At 45.8% G+C, this 17,835-nt stretch overlaps 1 protein-coding gene across 1 annotated transcript in view; it reads right to left on the bottom strand.

Moving 5' to 3' along the window:
* The window catches only part of LOC133342621 (semaphorin-3G-like), a 39,680-nt gene that overhangs the window by 12,371 nt on the left and 9,474 nt on the right, over positions 1-17,835 (bottom strand). Inside the window, 9 exon segments of the mRNA XM_061551890.1 lie at positions 748-849; positions 851-893; positions 1,338-1,407; positions 2,010-2,124; positions 2,798-2,940; positions 4,876-4,998; positions 8,437-8,530; positions 12,215-12,334; positions 16,311-16,373. Of these exon segments, the coding sequence (XP_061407874.1) occupies positions 748-849; positions 851-893; positions 1,338-1,407; positions 2,010-2,124; positions 2,798-2,940; positions 4,876-4,998; positions 8,437-8,530; positions 12,215-12,334; positions 16,311-16,373 (873 nt within the window).

Below are 17,835 nucleotides of genomic sequence, written 5' to 3' on the forward strand. Positions count from 1 at the left end.
AGTTTTATAAGGGCACCACGGGGTGACCAGCTCCTCCCCACCCAGCCCCACCCCTCCCACCCCCCACCCAGCCCCACCCTCCCCACCCAGCCCCTCCCCACCCTCCCCACCCTCCCCACCCTCCCCACCCAGCCCCTCCCCACCCTCCCCTCCCCACCCAGCCCCACCCTCCCCACCCAGCCCCTCCCCACCCTCCCCTCCCCACCTAGCCCATCCCTCTCCACCCAGCCCTTCCCTGCACGACGGACGGACACAATAATCCCCTGTGGGCTGGTGTAACCAGAGGTTCCTACCAGTAAAAACATTCACCAGTGGGAATGAATATTTGCTCCCGCGGGTTTTTTTTATTTATATTCTGGGGAAGCAATGTTCATTTAACCCATACCCATTCTGAGACGTCTGCAAGTTGAATCTCAGAACGTGCAAGCAGGTTAGCGTTAATTTTATTGAGGTAGGCGTAGCGCCATTATGTTTTTAGACATTGCACTCACTGTAGAGAACTGTAGCAACACGACCGCACTCTATGATAGCTGGCGCTAAACTGCCACTCGCCATCCCGCATAGCCTTTTACTTCCGATGACATGTACGTCATCAGAACAGGGATAGGGTTAAATGGGTTAGATGGCAGAGCAAAAGCAAGTTTGGCAGCCTGCTAGATGTACCTGTTGCCGCGACAGAGCTGAGTAAGATTCATTATCCACGAGGTGCGTACAGGACAGGACGATCGCCGGTAACGAACGACTCACCGTGCCAGGCCGCGGGTAAGGAACCCTGCCCTGAAACGTTGCCCAGTGGTGCCTGGGCCCCTCTCGGTGAGCAAAGGCCCCCTTGAAGACGTCTCGGATCGCAGGCCATGGAGTAAGCGCACACAGCGAAGCCCTTGAAGATGTCACTGTGCGCGTGCGTGTAGACACCACGGGGAACAACTCGAGTGAATTTTCTGCTGGCAGCCTTTCACTTTAAAATATTGTCAATTGGGAAATTCGTAGCGTGCGACGCTAAATATCCTGATGTACAGATTAACGTACTGTACGTCGACTTTGTTACAATAGGTGACTGCCTATTGAGAAGTTTATTTGTCAAAGAAGGCCGTAAAAGAGATTTATAAAATTGACAAGTATTCTGACAAGTTATTCAAATATTAACGCGATATAGTTTAATATTTGTAATGTATACACACGTATACATTACAAATGTTTTAAGAATTCTATATCAGAAGATTAGGAAGCAAGTGTTCCTTATTGCGTAAAAACAAAAAAATCACGGCTCGTATTATAATCGAATGTGTCATTTAAAACAAACATCACAAGCATGCAAAGGGAACGAAGCACAGTACCTGACCGTGCTAAAAATGGCATAAACTTCGGGATTTTTTTCATCACTGGTTTGAAGTAAGAATACATCCTCTGGAAAATAAACAAATCAAACACAGACTATGAGGTTACACGTAAGGATGACACACCTGCCTTCTGAAAACATTTTTCTCAGGCTCACCCCCCACTGTGTACACTGTGACCTCCAACGATGAGTCAGTCAAAACTTTTGCCCCCCTTCTCTCTCTCTCTCTCCTCTCTCACCCCGTTGCTCTAAAGAAGTACTGCAAATGGTTATAATGGAGGGTTTTTGGATTAGATCGCGTAAATATAAATGCGTCATTAAACCTACCACCAGCCGACACAGCCACTTAGTAAGGTTTGTCATGTAAACGAAACATGCCAATTCGTTATGAGTACAGCACACTGGTGTGTTGGGAGAGTAAATCCACAACATTTACAATTTGAGTACGACGTTTCACCAGTAATTACAACCGGCATCATCAGGCGACAGCCAGAGTTGTGGAGAAATCCTCCCGTTTCGGAAACGGTCAGCCTGACATAGTTTGATCCGTGAAAAGGCGGTGTTAATGTAGGTACAGTACGATACGTCAATATTTTTCCGCTGCCGTATGTAGCCAAGCGCGCGAATTGCGCGCTTTGTGAGCTGTGATTGAATTTGGAGAGAGACTTGCCGAGCTGATCGAAGTGCGTGTCGATGCCGTCAGAGCCTGGGATGGAACACAGGAGCCGGGCCTTCGTGAAGGTGCTCCACTTGTTGACCAGCACTCTCTGCCCACCCTCATCGTTCTGCACAAACGAAAGAGCAAAAATAAAACGCCGACAACCGTGAAGCCGACATCCACGAAAACAATCGTGAGGTCCAGATCCAGGACGTTTTGCAGGGGAGTGCTACATTGGGATGTTTGTCAAAATCCCTTTTAAAGTGTCTTCATGCGTGTGGAATGAAAGTGGAGTACCTGGAGAAACCTCACACGTATGAGGGAATTACACTTAAAGTACGCGTGTAATGATAAATGAGTGAATTAATATCGACTAGGATTACAATATTTACGTTTAATTATGTGTGTAAGGATTAATGCTTTTCATTTGTAATTCATTCATCGTAAGCCCTTCCAGCCATCAGAAGCCGCTACATAATAACCACAATGTAAAAATATTTTATCAAATCATTATCCTGAATTTCGAACATTTATTCAATTGTATAGCTACACCCCCCTATCAGGCATAGCCGGTTCAGTTTAACAACAAGGTAAGAGTCAGGCCGGCCTTCCTAGCTCCTTTCGGATGGGGCACCCAGTAGTGCCGTTGTGTGTGCCACCGTAACAGCGAAATAACGCTAGGGTGGAGAGAACTTGCGTGGGGCAAGAGACATTTCCCCCCTCCCCACCACCCCAACCTAGCGAGAGTCAATAGGGACATGTGATCTGGATCGGAGGAGCAATGCGAGTGTGATCGGTACCACGCATACGCGGCCCACGCGCGAAAACCTTGCCCGGCTCCTGCCATCGGCCTCGGTCGCCCGTTCCGAGAAGAAGAAGTAGACCTTGTTGTCGAGCGGGTCGTCCGTGTCTGGGATGAGGTGTGCCGCCACAAAGCGAGGCTCTGGCAAACAAAACAAAAAAAATCACGCGTGATGTTTTTTTTTGCTGCTCAACGAATAATGCTGCTCGAGAAAGCAATGGCTTTCATATTCTCGTTAAAGACGTACGCAAATGCGCCGTGCTCCCCGGGCTGCCTGGCACAAGTTTGAAGGTTCGTTAATGAGAATAACGGCACGTAATGCCACTCGGAAAATGAATGGCTTTCATCTTCTCGTTAAAGACTTACGCAAATATGCCGTGCGTCCCGCGCTGCCTGGTTGAGTTTGAAGGTTCGTTAATGAGAACAACGGCTTTGAAAGCACGGTTGTCACGTACGGTTACGTGGAAAGCTGGTGGGGGGGGGGGGCAATGGCAAGGTTGGTGGAAATGTGAAACATGAGAGGTTGGAGCTCCAGTGTGGGTGTCCCAAGTCAAAGGTCAAAAAAACAGGAGTCTCCTTGCGAGTACGGGTATGTTTAGTTAAACCTACGTGGCGCTTGTGCAGTTATTTGGGCTGGCGAAAATGTAAAAAAACACCGTTTTTTGGCAATGGAGGAAAATACGTGATGTTCTTGTCTTTCTTAAGATTTGTTGTAACACTGTGTGCAGTTGAAGGTGGCAGCTAATGCTTTTAAGATGCCAATAGCAAAATCTACCAAGCCGACAAGCGATAAACGCAGATTGGTATGGTTTTTTTCCCGAACGTGGAAAAATACAGCTATGTAAAAATGTATGGGTTAGGTGCCCCATAATGGAAAGAGTGACTGGTGTATTAATATATATGGGAATAAGATATGAATGCGTTAACAAAGACTCAAACACGTGCCAGACAGATCACAACACACAGCCTATGTAGACATCTGCAAGAGAAGAGTTATTTGTACTTTGATTTGGGTCTCACTTTCATTACAAATATAAGGTGACACCAAAAGCCTTTCTCTACCCACTGGTAGAGGAACTGAGGAAGACTGTCCTGTGATTTAAATTTCATTTCGGGATTTCAAGTCAAGTAAAAGGTTCTTTCTTCTGAAAATGAGAAACGATGCAATCTCCATTATCGGTTCTCAGATTCAAAACGCATGTCCGAGAATATATTTTTCAATTTGCACAAATGTTTTATGGAATGCGTTGACGTGACCCCCTGTAATCACTAGTGGCTGATAAATGCACCATTGTTATAAATGCACCATTGTGTTAATTTAAAAAATAACAACTTGTTGTTAAGTCAAATCAACGGCTCCTATATTCACCACAACTTAGAAATGTATACATATTCATAAATCAAACCATGACCCTGAATTGCCACAATCAACTTGTGGCAATCAATCATCAAACTGCAAGAAGGGGGGGTTGTGGGGGGGCGGGAAAGAAAGGCCCAAGTCTACGAATCCACACGGCTTGTGAAGGCCTGGGATAAGAAATAACCCATGCTGGATAATGTTGAACTTCTTTCGCACCATACATAGCCAACCGTGCTAATCGCAGGTGCCCGGGTTAAGGGAATCAGAGGTGCGGGGTAATTCCATGAGTGTCTCAGCATGGTTTGGGTCCGGTTTATAATCGTCAGAGGAGCTCCTATATTCTTAGGTTTTTTTCGGTAAAGTCACGTAGGTAAAACATCAAAATTAATAAAAATAAAATAAAACAAAATCACGACGTTTCGGAGGCAACACAAGTCTCCGTCATCAGGTGGGACCGTCACAGCCGGATTAGCTGCATCAAGTGAGGCAATGATTCAAGATGTAATCCCTTAAAAAGGCAAGTTGAGGGGGAGGAAAGGGGGGGGGGGCTCATCAGAATGTGGTAGCCAATGAATGGAACGCATCGGAAGGGGGGAGGGGGGGGGCGGGGCCAAAAGAATGCACGTCGGCGTGGACGCTGTTGGTGTTGCACAACGCAACGGGAGGGAGAGGGGGCTCCCATGTCCACCGCTGTGCGCCCTTGCGTCATGCATCACCATTGAGAACTTGCGGGTTGGAGTGCTCCGTCCTGATCGCTCGATGCTGAGGGGTGCCCGTGCGAAAGATCGCGGCGTCTTCCTCAAAGAAGTCGGCCAGTAATCCCGTGTACAGCTGTCCGTCTGGCCATTGATGGGTTCATAGCACAGGGAGGACAAAGGGTTAGTAACACAATCACGATGATGGCAAAAGCGCCAGGTCAAATTTGGGGATTCGAATGTGGCTATGCTTGGGTCGTTTGGGTGATGTGTGCGACTCCACGCAGCGGGATTGTCGAATTATTTAAAGAGTAGGGTGCAATTGTTGTTCGCCCAGTATTGTGTGTGTGGGCACAATTTCAAGCAAAAGTCTTCAAACAATAATTGCTTTGAGGTACAGGTATTTCAAAACTATAAATTAATCCTAACGAATTCATGATGATTAATGGTCAGCTCGGTGATTAACGACTATATATTGGTTGCAGCGACAAAAGTAGATATTTTAAAATCAAATCCTTGAGTTGATTTGCTGCCGACGCTGTCAGGAACTCCTTCCCACCAATCATCTGTGCCACTGATTGTCTGCCCCCATGTAAGCCCAGGTTCAAGGCTTCCATCTGCTATTCTTCCTTTGGCTGTCTGTTCTCTCTAAAAATAAGAGTACATTATTTTGTACAGAGGAGTAGGCCAATTGCTGTCTGGAGGTGCTCTCTAGAGCCCCATTTATCTCGAAGCCCTTCAGCCATTAGTGGAGTGAGCAGGACTGCACCTGTAACTTCCACCTTATATATATGCCTCCTTCTTCTTGGTTCTTTCGGTAAGTCACGTAGAAGGGAAATAATAAAATAATAAAAATAAAACATAATTAAATAATTCTCACGACGTTTCGGCCACAACGCAAGCAGCCATCCTCAGGTGAAGAACAGGTCTGTCGGAAAGACAGCGTCTGAAATAGACAGCGTCTGAAATATTCAGACGCTGTCTTTAATTTTTATTATTTTATTATTTCCCTTCTACGTGACTTTTACCGAAAGAACCAAGAAGATGAATCCCTGCAGTCACGAAAGCTTTAAATCGAAATATGCCTCCTTGTTTTGCCTGTGACAAATGTCCCACTGTTTTGTACAGCATTTTGGCATGCAGTTGTATTTAGTCATCATATAATTATACACTATAAATGGTAATTGTAAGGGGACATAAAAAAGTGACCAAACAATCATAACAATGGACTAAACATAACAATGATTTTTTCCCTTGCTATTCCCAATGGATGTAATCAGTCCAGTTCCCATGCTGCAGCTTGGCAGTCTCAAATTAATGTGTGTATTTAACTCTTTACTGGTTATGGGTTGGTTTGCAACTCAATATCAGCTCATGAAAACAGTTTGTTCACATTTTGAAAGCACTACACCGTAAAGTATGAATTCCAAATCTGTCAGCCAATCTCTCTGCCCTCGCTCTATGCAAAAAATGGGCCATTGCCAAAAATATAGCCTACATTTTTCGGTTATAATTAAGCGCTAACGATGAATGTGGTGAGTTTTAATATTTTTTTTTAAATTGGCAAAATCTCTGAGCGTACTGCAGGACAACGGCTGCACCAATTCACACATTTCCTCTTGTCCAATTCGCGTTCGGAAACCCCCGCTGGACCAGTGGTGCAGAGCGTGGCTGACGGGGGCCCACGGTAAAGCGTATCAAACGGAGGCTCCCCCTGTCCAATTCCCCTCCCTCGTTGCAGCCCGACGCCCTTTGGCCCCGCAGAGTCATAGGCTCCGGTGCAGTTGCACCGCCTGCACGCTCGATATCTGCGCCACCCCTTGCCGATGTTTAACAGCGCACGCTAACACCGCGATGACGTATTCTCACTCAGGCCCAAAGCCAAACACCTTGCCCTTCTATGGTATTCTTTGGCGACGATGTTCACGGCCGCATTTCATCCAGTGATTCGCGTGCCCAATTCGACGAACGGCGGCACGGAGCAAATGTGTGCGGCGGACGGAGGGAAGGAGCGCTGATATATTCATGACCCGGGGGGAGGGTTCTGAGATGAATTGGGGAAACGTGGCTGCTAAAATTCACGTCGGGGCGCACGTGAAAAAAGATTATGACAAATGCGGCTTCAAATGTGGACAGCTCTTTCATGGAAGCCGTTGTTTGTGAAGGGAAATGGCTTCTGAAGGGGAATGTGCGCGGCCCCGGGGCGAATTCCCCGTTATTTGTGTTTCAACCTTAATTTAAATTCCACAAACACAGAGATAATTGCGACCGGTGCATCACACGACGCGACGATTACACGGCGACGCGCACGCTCGCTCGAGACACACATGGACATCACTTCTTCGGACAATTGTTGTTCACATGGCAGGCAATGCGATTGTACACATTCGTCATGTAAATGTATATTTTTTACATGTAAGTAGAAGCCACATTTCCACGTCGTTCTGTACATACATGTAGAAATATTAGTAGCCAGTTGCAGGTTTAGCCTGCTTTCTTTTAACTTTGGTATCACACTCCATGGGAGGCAAATTACTTGGTTAATGGTCAATGGTTCACTAATTAATTTAGAATTAAATATGTTTAACCATTTAGCATGAGACAAAGTAAGTTGGAACTCAGGCTGAGCCTCCCCCATGAGTGAAGCAATCAACGTCTGGGCTACAATTTGTTGGGACACCAAATTCTGAACAATGTCATGACTTTGGTTGCTGTTGTTATAAGCAGCATTGACTTGACTGCAATTGTTCTAGACTTCCGCTGTGTAGCCCTGACTGAACCCTATTAGAATTCACATCCGTTAGCCGCGGCCAGGGATCAAACTCAGGTCAACGGGTTCAACGGCATGGTGCACGAACCGATGCTACAGTTCCTCCCTACATGGCTATGTACGGCGCGAAAGAAGTTCAACGCGCATACATAATAAAATAAGACATTGTTTAAATGCATGCCTATACAGGCCACCATACTTCAATAGGGTTTACCGTTGGTACGGCTATTTTAGTACACACAATTGACAGGAAGGACAAGATCAATGGGCTCGCATAATGCGCATGCATAATGTACGTTGACTCATTAATCCCCCCCACACTTTGTGCAAGAAGAGCATAGAAGCGTGGTCCACCACATCTGCGCCTCTATATGAGGAACGAAACAGGTGCACTTCTCCACAAATCTGGCTGTCGCCTGATGAAGCTGGATGTAATTACTGGCGAAAACGTCGTACTCGAAATGTAAATGTTGTGGCTTGGCTCTCCAATACATCGGTGTGCTGTGCTAGTAACGAATTGGCACGTTCTGTCGACGTGACAACCCTCACTAGTTGGCTGTGTCGGGTGGTGGCGGGTTTAACAACACATTTATATATTTAAGCAATTTCATAAAAAAAAAACTCTATTTTGGTACATACATTACAGTGTTTGTAAATAATTATCACCAGGGGTGATATTACACTGGTTGTCTGGCCTATTAACTAAATCATGTTGTTGTTGTTGTTGTTGCAACAACTTGCAAAGGGAACCAACAGGCGGATTCCACAGCAGATCGCGTGATCTGTAAACGCGCTGCCGGAATTCACTTTACCAACTACTGTGAACGCAAATGGCTCCTTGGGGCCAAAGGGGCACCTTCCTTGTCCATTCTCAACGCTCTGCGGCTCCAGCTTGAATGTGTGGTCCTAAAGGTGGGAGACATAACAAGAGCACACGACCGCATTCATTCACCGTGAGTGTTTGCGCTTGTCTTTCCACTGCGTTGGCGCCTTGCAGACTCATGTCAATATGCACTGAGCTACTGCGACAGCTCTGAAAAGAATTCGTTTGTCGCCGCGTCGGTCATTTCTAGACGCGTCAGGCGCTGCAACATTTTGTGCTTGTACGTTTACGATCTTTTTTTTTCACGGAACCACAACCCTAAAGAGCATCAAGACACGAAGTGTGTGTTTTGCCTGCCGTCTGAGTCATCACACATTCTTAACTTGGCTTTCACATTCCAGTCCAACATGTTAAATAAAAAAGAGAGAGAAAATTGTATCCATTTAGGCATACAGACTCTCAGGCAAACGTTGTGATAAGAGCACCCACGTAGGGAAAGCACAACACCCAGTGCCCACCCACCAGTACAGAGACGGTTAGATATATTGTAGGAGGTACTCATTTTAGGTTGAGTTGACCGAGGGGAGGCCAAGGTCAGACCCACGTGCCCATTGCAACTAGTGGTGGACAACACAACCAGCAAAATAACCCTCGGGTAGCAAGGATCACGGGGGAAGTGTCGTATCCAATACCCCAACAGATAATAAAGCGCTTTTAGCAAACACCTATGAAGGCCGGCACAGTGCACGGAAAAGAGTGGGTGGCCAGCACCACGCCAGGCCGCCTTTGTCTCCCTCGTGGCAAAGTTTACTCTAAGTAATTATTTTGAGACTGAGTCGACCTAGGGGAGGCCCAGGATCAGTTCAGATAATGGTCACTGGGTGTTGGCCGTGAGTGGAAATCAAACTCGGGTCGCCGGGTTCGTAACGTAGCATGCTTACCGCTCCACACTCGCATGTGTGTGTCATTATTTTCAGAAAGGCTTTTAGCCTTTCTGAAAATAATTAAATGGGGGATATGGAATATAACAGTGCAATGAGTATTATCACCATATCATGGCAAAATACTGCAGTTTTACGATCTTATCTAATATATATACATAGCAAGTCATGTGTGAGTGAGTGACTGATATGCATTTTTTTGTTTCAGAAGGGCTGGAATTTGGCACAAATATATGCTTATAAGTACAGTAGATATGTGTTGTAAACCTAGTTGTATAAGATTTGATATTTTGAGATTCATGTCAATTACGACATAAGCTTTTTAAAAGAAATAATATATAGAGATTTTTCTGCACACCAACTATTGTGGGTAAACAGTTATAACGTGTTTGTTTTTTTAGCTTACACTGGTTAAAGTTTGTATATAGGACTGTGGAACACTGGCAAAACACAATAGTACGTCAAAATAAGAATAAAAAATTAGAAAATCTTAATTTTCGATTTTTAGACCCAGCAAAATTGGGGGCCTGAACAACAACTTAAAATTTTTGTACACTGGGCCCTATAAAAACTTTTGCACGTATGTCAAACCATACGCAGCCAACTGTGCTAATCAGAGGTGCGGGGGAAGGACAACATAAAACAAATATCTGAATCGGTCCTGGATGTTGAAAACGATGTTAAACCCAAATGACACTTTTTTTCAAAGCTACATTCTGCGAATACTTTTTTTGGAAGTGTGACCCCCAAAGCCAAAATAAAGCGGGTGACGCTGACTACCAAGTAACTCATCGTGTGCACTCTCCTGCAGCAGCAGCAGCAGAAGCTGCCTGCTTATGTTTATTCTTACACGGTATTTCTTTATAGCCTGTACAGACTGTTGGGGCAAGTGCTGTTAATGATCACCTATGAAGGCCGACACGGCACACGAGGGGATGGGTGGCCAGCACCACACCCGGCCACCTTTGTCTCTCCAGTGGCGATGTTTACTAACCGCACCAGGTACTCATTTAAGGCTGAGTCAACCTAGAGGGAGGCCAAGGACCGACTCAGACAATCGTCGCCGGCGTTGTGCCGTGAGCGGGAATCAAACTCGGCTCCCCGGCTTCGTAGCGCAGCGCGCCGACCGCTGCTACACGACTGCTCCCCACACACACTCACATCCACACCTCCATGCCAGAGGTCGCAAACGGGTTTTGATTCCTTACCCGTACCCGTACCCGGCCGCACCAGGGTCGCAAATGGGTACCCATACCCGTACCCGGCCGGTACGGGTACCCGTTCCCTACCCGTACCCGTACCCGAAATGAGTGACTAACGGTTACTCACCAGTGACTCACGGCCTACCCGTACCCGTACCCGGCCGCACCAGGGTCGCAAACGGCTACCCGTACCCGTACCCGGCAGGGTACGGGTAGCCGGGTATCGGGTAGGGTACGGGTATCGGGTACCCGGTTGCGACCTCTGCTCCATGCGAACATACAAAATGACCCCTCGCTGCCAGTTCTGTGGCACCGTGGTTGCCGGCCAATGGGCCACGTCACAACGTCCAAACAACCAGGAGGCACACAGAGCCGCTCGACGCAGCAGCTGCCGCGGGGCTGACGGCGTTGGCGGCAGCCAGACTGCCGCTCTTTGATTTTATCTGTCGATCGCAGGCGTTGCATTCGACCCCAAACGACCGGGGGACCCCCATCTCTCTCGCCCACCCTGGGGTTCGCCCCGCCTCCCTCGGTGTCAATGTGCTCTGACCCCACACAATTAAAACAAACCGATAAGCGGGACCTGCTACCGCCTTTGTTTTTTCACGGTGACCCACGCCGACTCGTCGACTGGGGAGTCCTGCTCGTGCGGGCTCTGTACGTCGGACGGAGGTTGGGAACGACGATTTAAAATACGTTCGATGATGCCGCAAGGCACGGGGAGATGTTCTGAGTAAGGTGAGGATCGATAATTATCAAGACTTTAAATTTGCAGAATCGTGGGTTTCCCCCCCCACCCACACTTTTTGGCAGCCCTAAATCACGCTCACCACAGCACCGATGACGAGCATTTATTCGACGTAATTTATTGCGTGTGAGCTAATATTGAGACATCATTGGTGAGTCCTGAAGATGATTGCTTGTGTGGCGATCGAAACGTCGTGATCTATTATTTTTTCTACCTACGTGACTTTACCGAAAGAACCAAAGAGTATGGATTCCTGCAGTCACGAAAGCTTCAAATCAGGATTTTTTCCACTTCTCTGTGCCTCGTGCGACATATTTCTGGCACCGATCTCTTTACGTCATCGCTGAGCCATTCTCCGTGAGGTCTTCCTCCTTCTCTGCTCAGCTGCTGCTGACGGATCTCGTATCGTACGACGATCTGGTATCGTACGACGACATCGAAGCGTGGACCCCGTGTCGCGGCGATCCAGGCTCTGTGGAGCCGTGTTGTGAAGGGGACCAGTGCCGGATTATCGTAGTAGCACAAGTAGCTACACATGCAGCTACGGGCACCGCACTTTCAAGGGCCTCGCGCTAAATGTGTTCAAGCTATCAATTCCGGTTCAGTGATTTTGCACTTGATCTATTACTATAGTACTATACTGCCTTAAATTTTTATGAACGACTGGGTGTTTAAGATTAGCGATTTGCCGTATTATCCGGCTGTATAGCGAAAAGAAAAAATACAATTACTTTACTACGCATTTTAAAAACTTTTTTTATATTTACGTGTTTTCTTTTTTTTTTTATTTAGAGCCCCTCTATAACATATGCTACAGGCCCTGCAACGAGCTTCATCCGGCACCGGAGGGGAGGGATGGAGGGAGGGAGCACTTGCCTCGGCCTTGCGGCCTACGTTGACGAGTGCGCACGACGGGTGGAAGGCCCCCGTGCCGCAAGCCAGCAGGTGCGTCTGGTTGAAGGGCTGCAGCACTCGCACAAAGTTCGAGCACTCCTCCTGAAAGAGACAAAAGGGGGGGGGGGGGTCACCGCACAACCCGCCCCGTCCCCCATGCAGCCGTAAATACTGACGGTGCGAGCAAGTCCTGACGGCGTAGCGCCTATTCGAGGCACCCCCACAAAAAAGACACGCACGCAGTGCCGGATGAAGCTAGCGCGGGGCCTGTAGCATATGTTATTAAGGGGCGCTAAATAAATAAACACATAAATATGAAAACACAATTTTTTTACTTGCATAGTAAAGTAATTGTATTTTTTCATTCGCTATACAGCCGGATAATACGACAAATCACTAACCTGAAACACCCAGTCGTTCATAAAAGTTGAAGGCGGTATAGTACCATAGTCATAGAGCTAGTGCAGAATCACTGAACCGGAATTGATAGCTCGAAAGCATTTAGCGTGGGGCCCTTGAAAGTGCGGTGCCCGTAGCATATGTAGCTACTTTTGCTACTAGGATAATCCGGCACTGCACGCACGTCAGTCCGTAAGGGTAAGTGCTCTTTGCGAGCACAAATTAATAATGAGAACACAGATGCACACGTGCATAGACACAACACAGACAAAGCACCCCGTATAGTCTGCAAATGATTTTGGGGGCGAGTGTTATAAGCGAGCACCCATGAAGGGCAGCACGGCACACGAGGGAGTGGCATGGCCAGCCTTTGTCTCCCCAGTTTTGATGCTTATATACTGGACCGAGTTCTCGTTTAAGGCTGAGTTGACCTAGGGGAGGACCAAAACCAGTTCAGATAATCACAAATATTAGCCATGGCCAGGAATTGAACACGAGAAACTGGACGATCACCCCCAGATGCATATAGAGTATATATATATACATATATGTATATCAAGAGTGCGTACTACGTTACTTAAGGGAGCTGGAGAGTTTACACCAATAAATATGTATACATTTTAAAAATTTGATAATCCAGAAGAAACCAAACCATCAGCCTTCATATTTTACATTAAGTAAAAAAAAGAGTTAGTCAAATAGGAAAATAGGGGAAAAAAATGTTTCCAGAATAAAAGTCAGCCAGTGAAAACAATCTAATTTCTTCCATCTCTGTGACTCAATGTAAATTTGTCAAGAAAACGTATTTTTATTTTTACTTAATCAAACTGCTGAGCCAGAATCAAAGTTGACTTCATATGGTCTGAATATGACTAATCAGAGCCATTCCGCTACTCTGCTTTAGGAAACATTTTAACACAGAAGACAACATCATTCTGGAACAAATCTTTGCAGGTGGCCATCGGCAAAGATGCGCGGATCTTATGAAACCGTCATGGGGCCTTTTACAGCTGTGGTTGGACAGCTGCGTTAACATCCTTTGCGGCAACAGCACGCTTAAACGCAGCATATTATTAGTAGCCTCATGAGGGCCTGAACTGTAGAACTTCAGCCTCGGAGAAAAGCGATTCCCCAACTAAACCTGCAAGCTGTAACCAAGCGTTCAGTGAGATTTTTTTTAAATCCACAGTTCTGGTAATGTATCATCGGGGGGGGGGGGCTAAGATTTTTGAGGCTTGAACTTGTTAAACTTGGGTTTTGAGGCAAATTACACGAGGCCTTGAGACCACCCAGTCCGGCCAATATGAACTTTCGGTATGTATCTTCTCTGAAAAGCCAAAGAAAACACGCTCAAAGATAGACTTTGGGAAAAGGACCACCCCCTTCTCGCGGTGCGGTGTGCGTGGCGTGCGCAAACCCCACTCGCGTGGGCAGGTTGCGCGAAATGGTTGATATTTTGTCCCAAATACGAGAGGCAGAAATGTAAACCAGCCCGTGCGATTATACTCAGAAGAAGAAAAAACACCGTGGCACACGCATTCGCCGTTTGATACGGCGGGACGCTCACGGGCTTAGCAGACTTAGCAAAGGTCTTCAAACACACATTCTCAACAACCAAAGTCGTACACCGCTAAGGGGGGGGTGGGGGGGCGACGACACAAAGCCAACCTCTGCCTAAACATAAGCCCCCTTCTGTTGATAGCGAATTCGCCAGGAATTCCCCCCCCCCCCTACGGTGTTTAGATTTGCCGCCTCACTTTGATGTTTTCTACATCCACATTTTACTGCAACGGAGCGTCGGCGACTGTGGCTGAAGCTGCGGCTGCTGCTGCTGCTTGCGGGAGCGAAGGTGACCTTGACGAATACATCTTTGGGAACATATTCTTGATTCCTTTGGTAAAGTCACGTAGAAGGGAAATAATAATATTATTTTTCGATTTAAAGCTTTCGTGACTGTAGGGATTCATCTTCTTGGTTTTTTCGGTAAAGTCACGTAGAAGGGAAATAATAAAATAATAAAAATAAAACATAATAAAATTATTCTCACGACGTTTCGGCCACAACGCAAACGCCGCTTGCGTTGTGGCCGAAACGTCGTGAGAATTATTTTATTATGTTTTATTTTATTAGTTTATTTTATTCTTTTATTATTTCCCTTCTACGTGACTTTACCGAAAGAACCAAGAAGAAGAATATTATTTAATTATTTCTCTTCTACGTGACTTTACCCTGCAGTCACGAAAGCTTTAAATCGAAATCTTTGGGAACGTTAAAGATCCCTCGTAAGTTTTTCAACAATGGTCGTCTCACGTGCGTGCAACAAATGTGTTTGTCCCACACACCAAGGGAGGGGTTTTCCTCCTAACGGGCGGTACGAAGTGTAAAATGCGGCATTTACAGTTTAAAATCAATAAATAACGAAATATCTTCCAAATTTAACCCAGCACCATGGACAATTTTCTTGCATTTGGGCTGTGTTATGTCCACTGGTGCGCCTGTGCACTGGCAAGGCACTGAAAGGTAGTAGCAGTTGTGAATTCCACAGATTTTATGCGCGCACATTTCAACTGGAACTGCAGGCCGCGCCGATTCCTGGACTCTTTTTGAGGCTCAGAAGAGCCATCTGCAAATGCCCAAAGCACCAGAGCCAGGCTTTAAAGCCAGGTAATGAATGGTCATCTCTGTTGGGCCCAAATTCACAGTGACCCCAAGAGACAACACCTGAAGCTGGCTATTTTATGAGCACATAGCAGGTCATTAGAAACCACAAAACACGTGTGTGTGTGTGTTGCCCTATTGTGTGCAAGATCTAATGAGCGTTAGGTAATCAAATCACTACCCGTGGAATGGTTCACCCTCTATCCCCCTGGTGATTTAATGAATTATTGTGACCAGGGTCATGATCCGATGTATATATCAATAAAAAAACTACATTAACGTGAAAGAGAGAATCTTTAGTGGCTGCCTGGGTTATGTTAACCAATTACATCAAGCGTATCAATTGGAAAACATAAATTCTTCAGCACGAAATTCCATGCACATATCACTGCACAGCATGGGCGTGCACATCGATGAATCAATGGCACATTCCATGAACTGCCACTATAAATATCTTGTTACTTTCCTCTTATTGACAAGTTCACAACATATAACGATCATACTATTACTATGTATACATTTTTATATTATTTTCAGCCCTTTGTTACTCTACGGATGGATGAATGCCTCCCCATTCCATGTTAGTCGTGGATTTGTTTGACCGTAGGTCACTGTGCTAGTCAGTGTAGGTTCGTTACGCTAGAAGGATGTGCGGGACCATTTCAGATTTCACCTACAACTGATCTTGGTTATGGTAGGGAGCCCAGCCAATATTGGCGGGTTCATAGTGTTACAACCACTGAGCCACCCCATATCTAAATTTAATCATCATCATTATTATTATACAGCACTCTGGATTTGCATTTCGATGTCCACTAGAACAACGGACAGCCACTTTCACTTTAACCCACGCACAAATTGCTACACTTACCGTGAACATGTGTAACCCCATACGGAGTAATTGGAGGAAGCGATATTTCTCTTGTTTTCCTGCCCAATTCACCCTCTGCCCCCTTTAATAACAACCAGCTACTGGCAATGCCGACCGTGCGTGTGTGAGTTGCCTTTCCCGGCCACTCACGTGCACGTCTTTTCCCTTCAGCTCGCAGTCTTCTCTCTGTTCGCCAGTGCAGGGCCATGAAATCTGTAACAGTTTTACGAGCGCCGACACAACAAGACTCGGTCTCAAACAATATATTTATTGTACTTTCCAAGAACGTCAACTTAAACACAAACGAGGAGTTGAAGATTGTTTTGCTTTAAAGCTGCATTGCATTATGCGGCTCTCAACAGATGTTTTAACGAGCTATCAGTGGCTATATTTAAAAGTTATATGCGGCACACATTAATGTTTGCTTTAACTTATTTTGTTAGCGCATGTGTCCCAAATGTGCCATATGCATCGAGGCATATAAAGGCTTTGAATGTTTTTTTTCCCCCTTTGAAAATGTATTGGGAAATTCATTTCAAATACGTATATGCATTCAATCTGTTACTGTTAGTGGTAAAATGTAACACAACTAATGTGCACCGCAACAGAATTACACAATTAGCAAACAATAACAATGCTCTTCTGTAATTCTGGTCAACTTTGTTACAACGATGCATTCTTTCAGGATTTTTGTTTTCTATCATCATAAGCCATGGTTAATCAACTCCCCAATCCGCCACCATTCCTCATGATCCTGCAATGTTGATAGTTAATCTATCAAGCACCTACATACGAGCTAATTTCATTGCTCCATCGACTCAGAACGTACCCTCGGACGCATTACATTTTTTGGCTGCCACTCCGTTATAATTATTGTTATTCGTGTATTTTCTTCTGTTATACAAAAAAAGAAAACAATGGCAAATGTTGTGGTGGTAAACTTGCAATGCGGCCTCTTCCCACAGTCATAGGAACAATAGCGAAGTCAAACAGGAAGTGTCCAGAACGGGACACCTTCGGGTGGCCAGGAACAGACCAACAGGACCACAGCTGCCCTCATGTGGGAAACGGGTCACAAGCCTAAATATACTGCCCAGAAATAAACTGTTTGGGGGTATTTATAACGTATGTCCAAGGCTGCCAAATCTTCTGGCTTTTTTGTTAACATTCAGAATGATTTAGAATTGCACTGATGTTTATACGCATCTAACACTACGCAAACACAGTTTCCATCCACGTGTTCATTGGATGTGCAGTGCCAAACAATAACATTTGTGCGTTGCTTTTTGCAAATCGTTGTATAAAAGATAACAAAATAAAAGTAATGTATGGTCCTTTGACACCCCCACCGTTGGATCAATGAGTCTTTCCTGCACTCTGTCAGTAAGGGGGGGGGGTCATTTTCCCATTCTCGTAAAGCGGAGTTTGCTGTGGCTGGGAATTGAACTCAGGTTGCCAAAATCATAGCACAGTACACTCAACCACTGCACCACCGCTTCACAATAATAATAATAATTTGTTAATCATGAAAAGCTTTAAATGAGTCCCAAATCTTTTGACAAAAGGTTTCTACTTTGTTAAGTTTAGCCAGTTTTAGGTTATTGCCCAGGCATGTGGGTGTCTCTCAAGTGAGGCCTTAATCTCTAACCTGATCCACTAATCCCACCTCGCCGTC

This window comes from Lethenteron reissneri, chromosome 15, assembly GCF_015708825.2.
Source record: "Lethenteron reissneri isolate LAM-NWPU_2019-01 chromosome 15, ASM1570882v1, whole genome shotgun sequence".
Taxonomy (NCBI): Eukaryota; Metazoa; Chordata; class Hyperoartia; order Petromyzontiformes; family Petromyzontidae; genus Lethenteron; species Lethenteron reissneri.